The sequence below is a fragment of the Chelon labrosus genome, assembly GCF_963514085.1.
Source record: "Chelon labrosus genome assembly, chromosome: 23".
Taxonomy (NCBI): domain Eukaryota; kingdom Metazoa; phylum Chordata; class Actinopteri; order Mugiliformes; family Mugilidae; genus Chelon; species Chelon labrosus.
The window spans coordinates 21,393,516-21,407,182 of NC_140356.1; the positions used below are offsets into that span (position 1 = coordinate 21,393,516).

General features: G+C 45.3%; 1 protein-coding gene across 1 annotated transcript in view; it reads left to right on the top strand.

The window, feature by feature from the left end:
* LOC311508415 (A-type voltage-gated potassium channel KCND2-like) overlaps nucleotides 1–13,451 on the top strand; it is a gene marked incomplete at its 5' end in the record, with an annotated part of 33,162 nt that extends 19,711 nt beyond the window's left edge. The window contains 5 exons of the mRNA XM_084573158.1: nucleotides 5,370–5,532; nucleotides 7,104–7,199; nucleotides 9,129–9,224; nucleotides 9,797–10,044; nucleotides 12,319–13,451. Coding sequence (XP_084429284.1) covers nucleotides 5,370–5,532; nucleotides 7,104–7,199; nucleotides 9,129–9,224; nucleotides 9,797–10,044; nucleotides 12,319–12,490 — 775 coding nt within the window. The 3' untranslated portion in view covers nucleotides 12,491–13,451. The remainder of the gene's footprint in view (nucleotides 1–5,369; nucleotides 5,533–7,103; nucleotides 7,200–9,128; nucleotides 9,225–9,796; nucleotides 10,045–12,318) is intronic.
* Nucleotides 13,452–13,667: the final 216 nt, after the last annotated feature.

Sequence of the window (13,667 nt, forward strand, 5' to 3'; positions counted from 1 at the left end):
GACCCAGACCAGAACCCTGACCCAGACCAGACCCAGACCCTTCTGGCTGTGAGGCATCAGTGCTAACCACCACACCACTGTGCCGCTTGTCTCAATATTTCATCAAATCCTAAAACAACTGACAACTAATGTAACTGATCTAGTTTTATTATATTCTGTCCTTTAGAGTCTATCCACATGATTCTACATCAACTATCAACCATATGGTGACTTGACTGATAGAATCTGAGCCCTGTGCTTTAGTTGCATACATGGTTCGTTGTCTCCATCTAGTGGTCTAATGGTGGTACTACAGATAATAAGCACAATACAGCCATCTAGTAATGAAAGTTAGCTTAGCATTGATATGTAGCATGCCTTGGTGACTGGTTTCCCTGGGGGGCCAGGTGTTCAGGTGTTCAGGTTGTAATTAGCAGCAAGAGGTTTTGGTGGAGGTGGGCGTTGGGAGGTGGTAGTGGAGGTGGGGGTGGGGGGTGGGGGGTAAATCAGGATAGATGGATTAATAGATGAATGGATGAATAAACTGATCTATTAATGGATGAATAGATCACCATGTACCTGGATCAGCATCAGCAGTCACAGGTTAACGCTGAGCTGTGATTGTTGATGGTTCTAGAGTCTCTGTTTTGTTTCTTAGTTTCTATTTCACCTGGACGTCCCGACTACAGATTCTACGTCAAACAGACGTCTGGTTCCACATGAATAAACTGGACTCTGTGTTTCATCCTTTCATCTGTGATGTCAGATCTCTCATCTGATCGGAGGTCAAGAGCCTTGTTGTGTTTCACTCAGGGAGACTGTCCACCACCCAGAGACACATGGACAGAAGAGACCAAACACATCTGAGGCAATGATGTGGCTCAACTTAATGTGTCTGCAGCAGTTTGAGTCGTCATGAGGTTTTAGACTAGTTCAGACTAGTTTCAGATGTTCTGTGCGTACGTCAGGTGGTTCTGGTTCTGCTGGAGCTGTGGGAGGAGCCCCAGGTTCTTTGTTTTCCTCCAGGAGGTTTGACTGAGCAGCAGGTTATTTGGTGGTTGGTGATAGTGTAGTGGTTAGGATGAGGATCTTCTTCCATCATCATCATCATCATCAGATCATGAGATGAAGGAATGTTGCTGGAGTCCTGCTTTCATCAACTGGTTTCTGAGTCTCTGCTGGGAGTAGCCGTCTGATCCGGGTTAGATCTTCCCTCAGAGTCCAGCTCTTAAAATACCCCCATTAGAGGTGTGGAGGCAGAAAGCAGGTCAGCAGGCGGAGGTGTTTATCCAGGTGTGTCAGTGCTGGAGGATTCTGGGATGACTCTCCTGTCAGACTGAAGCTCTGTGTGGATCTATTTTCAGTCCTTATTAATTCAGGACATGGACAGCTGAGGAAGAATCTGCATCCTCCTCCTCCTTGTCCTCCTCCTCCTCGTCCAGCTGCTGCTGGTCTGAGGAAAAATAAAATCAGACTCAGAGAAAGAATAAAGACCAGAGCTGAGTGAGGACCATGTGTCGCTGACATCTGCTCAGAGAAACACTTCAGCTTCTCTACACCTGGTTTCTCAGGTTTAGATCTTTAGACACGTTTTAGATGAGAGGAAACTTTGTGGGTCGGTTTTTAAATGGTTTCTAATTTGGTTTTAGACTGGGATCCTGGACTAGTTTTGGTTCTGGTCTTGGTTTTGGGTTTGTCATTGACACGGACCAGTTTGAATCCAGTTTTGGTTCATTTTGCTTTTAAACTTGTTTTGGTCGACAGGTCTTGGGCTGGGTTCAGGTTTCTGAGTCAGTTTAGATTTTTTTAGACCAGTTCTGGGTCTGGTTCTGGCTTGAGACTGGTCTCCATGACGCTGAGACCAGGACCCAGGACTTCCCGTTCCTCTTGTGGCTCGGCCTCCTGAGGTTGTGAGGACGTTGATGAATGAATCCAGAGTGATGCCGCTGGTCGATGTTTGAGCCTCCTGGTCCAGAGCCGGGCTGTGATTGGCTGGTTTCACCGCCGTGTGTCACAGTGATGAATGTGTTTCCAATCGGTCTGCCTGATCCAAGGTCAGAGGTCAAACAAATGAAGTGTGTTTCTGTCCCTGTGAGGACGATGAATCAGAAAGTGTGTTGAAGGAGATTGATGCTGACGGACAGATTGAATCTGACGCATTTAAAAATAGATGAAGGAATAAAACTGTCAGCCTTCTATGTGACAGCTCAGCTCAGACACACGGTTCTGACCAGGTTCTGACCAGGAGACAGGAAATGATGTCATCATCTAGTCCAGGAAGTAAAGATTTGTCTTTGTGTTCTTTAAGACATGGCTGTGGACACTGAGGACGGTCTAGATGTCCTGTACGTGGTTCTCCTTAGTTAGAGTGTCTGTAGCGGGTTCCGATGGACGCTGAGGAGGTACTGGTTCCAGACCAGCATGTTTGGAGAGGATGAACATCTTCCTCAATCATCATCATCAGATCATAAGATGAGGGAACATGTGTTGTTGCTGGAGTCCTGAGGCCTGAAGCTGTTCAGACTAACATGGAGTCTCTGCTGGGAGGCGTCGTCCCACCGGGTCCGTCTGTTGGGAGGCGCCGTCCCACCGGGTCCGTCTGCTCTGGGTTTGATCAAAGGATTAACGACACTGACATATATATATATATATATATATATATATATATATATATATATCCTCTGGTTCTAGTTCTAGTATCAAACCATGGGTGTGTGCAGAGACCTGTGCAGAGACCTGTTCAGGTGAGTTGATGACTGATGGAGTAATGAAGTGACCTGAGGTTGTTGTGAGCAGCTGTAAACCTGAAGCTGTTCTCACTAATGAGGAGCTGCAGAGAGACGAGGAGTAAACATGTTCCTGGTCTGGATCAGAGCGCTGACAGGGAACCACAACAGGAAGTCGTAGGCGGACAGAGGAACAATGAAAGTCACAGAGAAGCTGCACGTCCATCCCATAATAACTCTCTGCAGGGGATTCGGGATAAATGAGGTTGTTGAGTTCTTCTTTACCCCCGCTAGCCCCGACTGGCCACCGCTAGGGCCCGCTAGCCACCGCTAGCCCCCACTAGCCCCCGCTAGCCACTGCTAGCCCCCACTAGCCACCGCTAGCTCCCACTGGCCACCGCTAGCCCCCCCGGCCAACCGCTGATATACAGTTTCATTACCTCAGTCTCACCTGTTAGCCTTTTAGAATATTAGCCTGTTAGCTTAGTAGCCTATTAGCTTGTTAGGCTATTAGCCTGTTAGCTTGGTAGCTCTGCAGTGAAGGACCAGATGTTATTTATTTATTCTCATCAATAATTAAAGCGTCGTCTCATTCATTCATTCTTCTCTGAGCAGTGTTTGTGTTTCTGTGTCTGTTGACTACTTCCTGTTAGCGGCGCCGTAGTGGCAGCGACGTGGAGCCGTCCAATCAGGTCGCAGCATAAATCATTCAAATGAATTCTCTTTGATGCAGGACACACACTCCTGTTTCTATCTCTGTGAGGACCTTCCATTCACATGATGCCTTCACTAGTAACCTTTGACCTTACTCATCATCCTCAGTGAGAGACGAAGCTCAGGTGTTTCCTCCTCCTCCACCTCCTCCTTCTCCTGCTCTGAGAACTAGATCTGGGTTTGTCTGGATAATCTGGGTCGTCTGGTTCCTCCTCAGGGATTCTGTCCTGGTCCTGGTCTGTGATCGACTGTTTCTCCTGGTTCTTTATTTTATGACCCGATACAAAACAAACACCTCCTCCTACTCCTCCTCCACATCCTGTACCTCTTCCTCATCCTCCTCTACATTTTCCTCCTCCTCCTCCTCCTCCTCCTCCTCCTCCTCCTCCTCCTCCTCAGGGATGATAATGACTGACAGGTGACGGTGTCTGTGTTGACTGTTGGTTCAGACTCACCTGATGATGAAGGTGACTCTGAGGAAGACGAGTGGAAACTAATGTTGTGCAGCTTTAAAACTTGTTTAAACCTCTGGGCTCAAACTAGAGGTCCTTTAAAAATACCACATTTCAACTATATATATATATATATATATATATATATATAAGTCCAAATAGCTTTAAATTAGCTTTAACTGAGGCTGACCTGTATTGACCGATAGGGGGCGCTGGAGGCTGATGGTGGACGCTGAGGTTGAACACACGGGTTGAACAGAGACCTGAGTGTGAGTCACAGAGACAAGGACACCACCTCTGATTGGCTGTCAGGAGGACAGGAGTGATCTTTTTATTCTTTATTCATCTGAGGCTCACTCTGACCCTCCATGAGTCATGAAATTAAAAAGGGAAGCTTTTAGTTCCAGGGTTTTAGTTCCAGGTTTTAGTTCCAGGGTTTTAGTTCCAGGTTTTAGTTCCAGGTTTTATTTCCAGGTTTTAGTTCTAGGTTTTATTTCCAGATTTTATTTCCAGGTTTTAGTTCCAGGTTTTAGTTCCAGGTTTTAGCTCCAGGTTTTAGTTCTAGGTTTTAGTTCTATGTTTTAGTTCCAGGTTTTAGTTCCAGGTTTTAGTTCTAGGTTTAGTTCCAGGTTTTAGTTCCAGGTTTTAGTTTCAGGTTTTAGTTCCAGGTTTTAGTTCCAGGTTTTATTATAGGTTTTAGTCCTAGGTTTTAGTTCAAGGTTTTATTCTAGGTTTTAGTCCTAGGTTTTAGTTCCAGGTTTTAGTTCTAGGTTTTAGTTCTAGGTTTTAGTTCCAGGTTTTAGTCCTAGGTTTTAGTTCCAGGTTTAGTTTCAGGTTTTAGTTCCAGGTTTTAGTTCCAGGTTTTAGTTCTAGGTTTTAGTTCCAGGTTTTAGTTCTAGGTTTTAGTTCCAGGTTTTAGTTCCAGGTTTTAGTTCCAGGTTTTAGTTCCAGGTTTTAGGTCCAGGTTTTAGTTCCAGGTTTTAGGTCCAGGTTTTAGTCCTAGGTTTTAGTTCTAGGTTTTAGTTCCAGGTTTATTTCCAGGTTTTAGTTCCAGGTTTTAGTTCCAGGTTATAGTTCCAGGTTTTAGTTCCAGGTTATAGTTCCAGGTTATAGTTCCAGGTTTTAGTTCCAGGTTTTAGTTGAGTTTATTAAAGTGATTCTATGTGACAGCAGAGCTGTGGCTCCCCCGTGTGGCCGTGGACCGAACTGCATCCTGGAGCTGCTTCATTATTTCTCATCAGACTCATGATTGATGGAGGCGGTCGACTCAGTCAGGACCAGAGATAAATAGATATAATAAATAATAATTCATAATTCTACTGTGGTTCAGATTCACTCATTAATCACCAGCAGGAAGAAAATATTCAGACACATTAAAACATGAAATCTCTATGTTTTTATTTGTCTAACATTCCTCATTTATTATTCACATCTAGTTCTGACATGACCTGTCCTCTGACTGTCCTCTCACATGTCCTCTATCTGTCCTCTGTCTCAGGTATGGGGACATGGTTCCAAAGACCATCATGGGGAAGATCTTCGGCTCCATCTGTTCTCTGAGCGGTGTCCTCGTCATCGCTCTGCCGGTTCCCGTCATCGTGTCCAACTTCAGCCGAATCTACCACCAGAGCCAGAGAGCTGAGAAGAGACGAGCTCAGAAGGTGACCGCTTTGTCCCCCTGTCCCACCGTCGCCCTGTCCCACTGTCCCCCTGTCCCACCATCGCCCTGTCCCCATGTCCCTCTGTTCCAACCATCGCCCTGTCCCCATGTCCCCCCATCCCCCTATCCATAGTGACACAGCATCCACAGACACATCATCTGCAGTATCTGTTAGCATCCGTTAGCATTGGTTAGCGTCGGTTAACGTCTGTTAATGTCTGTTGTCTGTTAGCGTCAGTTAGCGTCAGTTAACGTCTGTTAGTGTCTGTTAGCGTCAGTTAACGTCTGTTAGTGTCTGTTAGCGTCAGTTAGCTTCTGTTAGTGTCTGTTAGCGTCTGTTAGTGTCTGTTAGCGTCAGTTAACTTCTGTTAGCGTCTGTTAGTGTCTGTTAGCGTCAGTTAACTTCTGTTAGCGTCTGTTAGTGTCTATTAGTGTCTGTTAGCGTCAGTTAACTTCTGTTAGCGTCTGTTAGTGTCTATTAGTGTCTGTTAGTGTCTGTTAGCGTCAGTTAACTTCTGTTAGCGTCTGTTAGTGTCTGTTAGTGTCTGTTAGCGTCAGTTAACTTCTGTTAGCGTCTGTTAGTGTCTATTAGTGTCTGTTAGCGTCAGTTAACTTCTGTTAGTGTCTGTTAGCGTCAGTTAACTTCTGTTAGCGTCTGTTAGTGTCTATTAGTGTCTGTTAGTGTCTGTTAACTTCTGTTAGTGTCTGTTAGCGTCAGTTAACTTCTGGTAGCGTCTGTTAGTGTCTATTAGTGTCTGTTAGCATCAGTTAACTTCTGTTAGTGTCTGTTAGCGTCAGTTAACTTCTGTTAGTGTCTGTTAACGTCAGTTAGCTTCTGTTAGCGTCTAAAGTTGTATTTTAGTGTCTGTTAATGAGGACACGGACACAGAGAGGAGGTCTAATCCCACATCCAGGCTTTAGTCTGCAGAAACTTTTAAATTAGATCTGACATCTGTTCATCAATTAGCGTCAGTTAGCATCAGTTAGCGTCTGTCAGTGTCTGTTAGTGTCACTTAGCGTCTGTTAGTGTCAGTTACCGTCAGTTACCGTCAGTTAGCTTCTTTTAGCATTAGTGTCTGTTAGCATTGGTTAGCATCTGAGGAAACAGGGGAAGACAGAGCTTTCTCTTCCTCCCATCATCAACAGATCTTTATTTGTCTTAACAGGAGACAAACTGAGACGATGATAGAAACAGGAAATCATTTATTTCTGCAGCGCAGCATGTGTCCGTCACATCTCATTTATCTCATTTATCTCATTCATCTTGTTTATTTTTATGTTTTCATGCACATGATCATTTTCTTCTTTCTGCAGAAATGATCTTCACATTATTAGTTGTTGTTGTTGTTTCTGTCTCATCTTCACACAGAGACGTAATCATGAGTCCAGATGTTGATCTCTACTTCAGGTTAAAGTCATTGATGAACAGATGTCAGATCTAATTTTAAAGTTTCTGCCGACTAAAGCCTGGATGTGGGATTAGACCTCCTCTCTATGTCCGTGTCCTCAGACGTCCTCAGGCCACAGCTGGATGCTTTAAACAGCTGTTTGTCTGTATGTGTTCACAAACAGAAAACCAGACTTGCTAGAATTGTGGCGGTGAAGAGCGGAGGAGCTAGCGCTTATTTGCAGTACAAACACAGCTGGCTGGTTGGCGCTGCTGAGGAGGTAAACCTGGAGCTGGTGGTCGGGTGGTGCTGATGGTTTTATCCTTTGATTTCCTCCTTTCTCTCGTTGAACTGTGAGCGAGTCGACTGTCGGCTGCTGCATGTGGACGTCAGGATGTTTTCATTCAGGGCTGTTCTCTCACTTCTGGTTCTCTCTGTTTGTTCAGCAGTAACACCTTTATTTCAGACCTCAGTCCTGGTCTCAGTCCTGGTCTCAGACCAGATCTCAGTCCTGGTCTCAGTCCTGGTCTCAGACCAGATCTCAGTCCTGGTCTCAGTCCTGGTCTCAGTCCTGATCTCAGACCAGATCTCAGTCCTGGTCTCAGACCAGACCTCAGTCCTAGTCTCAGCTCGGCAGTTTGAGTCTAAACTGATCCAGAACTCAGTCTCTGTTGTCTGTCTATGTCTCCATCTCGTTCTCTCTCTTTAACTGAAATCTAAACAACATTGCTCTGCTGCATTAACTCACCTGTGCATGCACCTGTGCACTCACCCAACAGGAAACCAACTCCTCTGTCTTTGAACTCTCTCCATCTCCACCTTCTTCTTCTTCTGTGGTTTGTTTGTGCATCATGATCGGCCCGATGAGATGACTGGCCTGTGCTGCTCCTGTGGAGGAATGAGGCTGAGGAGGCTGCATGTCAATGGGCCGTCCTGGCAGCATGGGGGGGGGGGGGGGGGGGGGGGGGGGGGGGGTACAGGACGACCGACATGGTGGAACAGTCTGACATTTAGAGAAAAGATTAGAAAAGACTGAAGCCAATACTTTACACATAGAGGGACACACTTATGCTAAACTAAATGCTAAGCTAGGCTAGCTTAGTAGAGTGGTGTAATCCCCACTATATTGACCACATGCTGAAGAGTCCTTGAGTAAGAGGTGGATCACTTCCTGTTTACTTCCTGATCACCTGACTTAGAGTTAATGATGTCAATCTTCTTTTTATGGTCCTTGAAATGTTTAGGATAAAGTGTGTTAATAAACCAAATACACAGTAGATCACTAACAGCGTGTGTTAATAACCCTTCACAAGGTTTTATAAAATATTTAATAACGATTCTTACAGTTCATAAGACACTTGCTGTAAATAACACATTAATCACCGTCAAGTAAAACGTCATAGTATCTTACATCTGTGAATGGGTTATTAACGGACTCTTGTTTAACTGTTTGTTACTGTTAGTTCTTCAGAGGGTAGTTCCTGCCTCAGGTCGTGTAGTTCCTGCCTCAGGTCATGTAGTTCCTGCCTCAGGTGGTGTAGTTCCTAGCTCAGGTGGTGTAGTTCCTGCCTCAGGTCGTGTAGTTCCTGCCTCACGTTGTGTAGTTCCTGCCTCAGGTCGTGTAGTTCCTGCCTCACGTCGTGTAGTTCCTGCCTCAGGTCGTGTAGTTCCTGCCTCACGTTGTGTAGTTCCTGCCTCAGGTCGTGTAGTTCCTGCCTCAAGTTGTGTAGTTCCTAGCTCAGGTGGTGTAGTTCCTGCCTCAGGTCATGTAGTTCCTGCCTCAAGTTGTGTAGTTCCTAGCTCAGGTGGTGTAGTTCCTGCCTCAGGTCGTGTAGTTCCTGCCTCAGGTCGTGTAGTTCCTGCCTCAGGTCGTGTAGTTCCTGCTGTCTTGGTTTCCAGGAGGTAGACAGAGTTGGTCCAGGGCTGGTGGAGTGACTCTGCTGAGGACATGAGTCTGTGAAGGTTCATCATCCAGGTCATGGACTGTTGTGGACTGGTAGAGTTTCTTGAAGACGTTTCTTATCTTCTTCAGTGTCTTCTTTGGTTCTAAAGGACCAGTGGAGGAACATCTGAGGGACTCTGAACTGAAGAAACTATTTGGATGAAACTCTACCAGTCCACCTGTTTCAGCTTTTCGTCTTGACAGCGTGCAGCGTTAGCCTCATCCAGGCGATGCTTAGCTTCATGTCTTTGTGTTTGTGTCCTCAAGGCGTCCAAGGAAGCAGGACAGGCCCTGGTGTGTCAGACCAACCCCAACTTTGACGTCCAGCATCACCACCTCCTGCACTGTCTGGAGACGACCACGGTGAGAACCTCACCTGTTACCTGTTACTTAATACCTGTTACCTGATACCTGTTACCTGTTACTTAACACCTGTTTCCTGATACCTGATACCTGTTACCTGATACCTGTTACCTGATACCTGTTACCTGTTACCTGATACCTGTTACCTGTTACTTAATACCTGTTACCTGATACCTGATACCTGTTACCTGATACCTGATACCTGTTACCGGTCAGGTTGGCCCACAGTGGCGGCGCGCGCGAGTGCAGCGGCTCAGGACCAACCCTCCATGTCTGACTATGCAGTCTCGTTATATGATACTTGTATAATATAATGACAAATAAAGGCTCTTTATCTCTTTATCTCTTTACCTGTTACTTAATACCTGATATCTGAGACCTGAGACCTGATACCCGATACCTGCTACCTGATGCCTGATACCTGATACCTGATACCTGAGACCTGTTACCTGATACCTGATACCTGATACCTGAGACCTGTTACCTGATACCTGATACCTGATACCTGTTACCTGTGATCAGCCATGAATGTTTATCAACCTTTAAAGCACCGATGCTGCCTTGCTCCTCAGAACCACGAGTTTGTGGACGAGAAGACGTTCGAGTCGAGCTGCAGGGAGGTAACTCTGGTAAAGCAGGTGTCTCACTCTTCCTCCTCCTCCAACTCTTCCTCTTCCTCGACTCATGGCCTCGCCTCCTGCTGCGGCCGAAGGAAGAGGAAGACCTTCAGCGTCCCGAACTCCAACATGTCCGTGGGTCTTGAGGGCAGTGTCCAGGAGCTGAGCACCATCCAGGTCAGGGAGCGACTGCTCACCAACAGGTAGGGTCCACGGCCACAACGACTGGTGAAGGTTTCAGAGATTAACGGGACATGTTATTAACTCTGCACAGGTCTTGAACCACTATAGGGTCAGGGTTAAGATGTCCTCTAGCAGGACATAGACGTCCTCTAGTTGGTTTTCTAGAAGAAATAAAGAGACTCTACAGATAAATGAAGAGCGTGAGGCCCAGACACAGCGACTGTAAACACATGGCACCAGGGATCATGTGACAGTACATTCCCATGGAGAGTCAGACAGGAAGAATCCAGAATATGTCCAGCTGGGGGAGGAAAGGGGAGGAAGGGGGAGGTCTGGTCTGGGAACTGTCTCCTAAACATGAACAGCTGAGAAACTGACCAGTAAAATCTGATATCTGGAACCAAAGACACATTCTGAGCTGAAGTTTCTGATTAAATTCTACAAAATATAAATACGACTGAAACAGGCTCAGTCCAGATCCTGGATCCGGATCCTGAGCCCAGATCCTGGATCCAGTTGATGAATCAAAAGAACAAGATTCTCTTTCAAAGAGGCAGATATCAGGCGGACAAACAGACAACAACAGAAACTATGGAGGAGGTTTAGAAGTAGAATTAATTATTCAAACAGAAAAGATTAACCAGAGAAAGTGTAAGAAATTAAATAATCATTATCTATCTAATAATGCAAGGAGCGTCTGTCTGTGTGTCACTCTGTTTGTCTGTTCCACGCATAACTCTCGAACCACTTATCCGATCCACCTCAAATTTGCTATGTATCTTCCCAATGGTTCGCGGGAGTGCAGTGCAAAGTTTCGTGGTTTTTGGACCATAAACACTGAAGATATCGTTAAAACAAGCATTTACTCATTTACCGTTCTTCTGCTCCGTCTGACTGTAGCCACTCCCCCTGTCACTGTTGCCTAGAGACAGACACCACATAACCCGCGCCTTTTAAAAATGTCCTCTACATCCCGATACTCCTCAAAAAACGTTCTTCATCCCCAATCATCTTCTGAGACTGATACGGTATGGGACATTATGTTATGAGAGGAAGAGGCGGAGCATGCGCACAAATCTTGAGCACTGTTTACAAATCGGCTTTAGAAGAAACCAAACTCAAGGAGAAATTATATTTTGCCCTGGTAACCCTAATAGGCTCAATATCTTCTCCAGCAGGAAAACTAGCATGTAGTCTGCCATCTATCTATAAATCAAGAAGCGTCTGTGTGTGTGTGTGTGTGTGTGTGTGTGTCTGTGTCTGTGTCTGTGGCACGCATATCTCGCGAACCGTTGGCCCGATTGATTTGAAACTGGGCAGGTGTCTCGCTACGGGCACGAAGATGTGCACTGCTAAGTTTGACGTTGTTTGGATAAGAAATGTAAAATATATCGGTAAAATAGGTTTTCTCCGCTCTAATATTTCCACTAATCCTCATACACAGCACCTGTAGGCTCCCACTATAGGAATACATACTTCCGACGGCACTGCACTAGTTTTTTATAAATATAAAAGATCACCTTTATGGTAACAGGTTTCTTTTCAGTCCAAGTCCTGAACATTCCTGCACATTTTTAAATTAATTATCATCATGGATTCATTGTGTGTTGAGTGCAGACACAGCTAGAGCTGGTGTCAGACCGGCTACAAAATCCTACTGATTCCACTACAGGAGGCAACGTACACACAGTTCAACCTTTGGACATTTTATTTCTCCTGGACATCATCACATTCTACCATTGTGCACATTGTACAATCCAGAAGAAGATTGAGATTTCCTCCATGTTGTTCACACATGTAACTCCCCAGGGAAACCAGTCACCAAGGCATGCTACATATCAATGCTAAGCTGCTACATATCAATGCTAAGCTAACTTTCACTACAAGATGGATGTGTTGTGTTTATTATCTGTAGTACCACCATTAGACCACTAGGTGGAGGTAAAGAGCCATGTATGATACAGAGGCATGGAGCTCAGATTCTGTCAGTCAGGTCACCATGTGGTTGATAGTTGATGTAGAATCATGTCCTACATTAATCATGTTAATGTAGGAGGAGCAATGCTTTATGGATGATCGATGAAGTATTTACTAATGCTTCACAGTGTGTTTAGTTCTTGTTACGTGTTACGTGGTTACCAGAGGTCAGACCTGAACGTCTTCAGTCTTCTCAAGCGGAACAGTTCAAAGATAACTAACCGTCATCAGTCTGTTCCATCTTTTCATCACTACTCGTGTAGAACCCAGAAACGTCCTCTCCTCTAACTGGTCTCGTCTGTCTCTCTTTGATCCAGTCGATCCAGTCTGAACGCCAAGTTTGAGGAGACGGTTCCTCTGAACTGTAGCCAGCCCTACATCACCGCCGCCGTCATCAGCATGCCCACGCCACCCGGCACCACGCCTGAGGGCGACGACTCGGCCAGCGACTACTCCCAGGCCAACATCGTCCGAGTGTCCGCCCTCTAGACCCCCGGCTGAATGGGGGGGTCTGGCGGTCGGCCACAACAAACTGACAGGAACGGTTCTCCAGGTTCTCCGTCGCTGCACACTAACTCGCCTTGGATGCAAACCTGTTCTTCATTTTCACTCTGTCAGCCAGGAGGAGTCAAAACGTTGGATCCAGTCCCATGTGTCACCAGGAGAGCTGGAGTTGTTCTGGAGGTTGAAGGAAACGTGATATTTTAGGATCTGAAGATAGAAAATAGACAAAGATATATTTAGAATAAAGACTGGAGGCACAGCTGTTAGCTTAGCAGCAACTCCCGTCAAGCTAAGTTAGTTACAAAATAGATTTCCATGTAACCTCAACTCATAAAATCCTTGTATCAGGTTTTTGAATCTCCTCCATCTCCTTCATCCTCTGGTCAGAAATCTTAGTCCAGATCACAACAGAACCGTCAGGATTTAAAAGTTTGAGGACAGAGAAGAGCTGGAAGATAGTAAAGACACATGAAAGATGAAAAGATGGAGGAGACACTACAAACCTCTGGAACCAATGAGGACGTTAGATTCAGCCCCAGCCACTATTGCTTCAAACCGGAGGAGCTAACTTTGAGCTAACCTTTACAAACTGCTAGCTTTATGCTAAACTTCCTCTCAGAGACAAAGCAACACCTGCTTCAAGAACAACGTGTTGTTTTCTATATTTCTGCCTACAAGGTGGAAGAGCAGGTAGCACAGGAGCTGTTGCTGTAGTTATTGTGCTAAGCTAGGCTAAAGCTAGGCTAAAACAAACCAAGGGTCTATCAAGCATTCAACATTGTGTTGATAACATGATTGATATCCACAGCAGCTCTACCTGTGATTCACTGAACTGGTTTCTCTGCTGAACATCTGTGACCGCAGCCTCCAGATGTTCCTCCTTGAACAGGACGTTAGGTTCATTTATTCATGGACTTGTTAATGGTGAAGGCTGCAGCTGAAGACACTGAGGTCATTATTCTTATTTCTGTTTCACTTTTATTTAATTTATAAATGAACTCTGATCTGTTTTGTTATTTATGTATTTATTATTTCTTTATGAGGTTTTCTTGTTCGTATGAAAGACTTTTATTTATTTTTTTAAACGACCTCAGTGATCCGTCGTTTGTCGGCTACAGCCCTGAACCTGACTGAGGAGTCTTTGATTTAGCTAGTAGAAGAA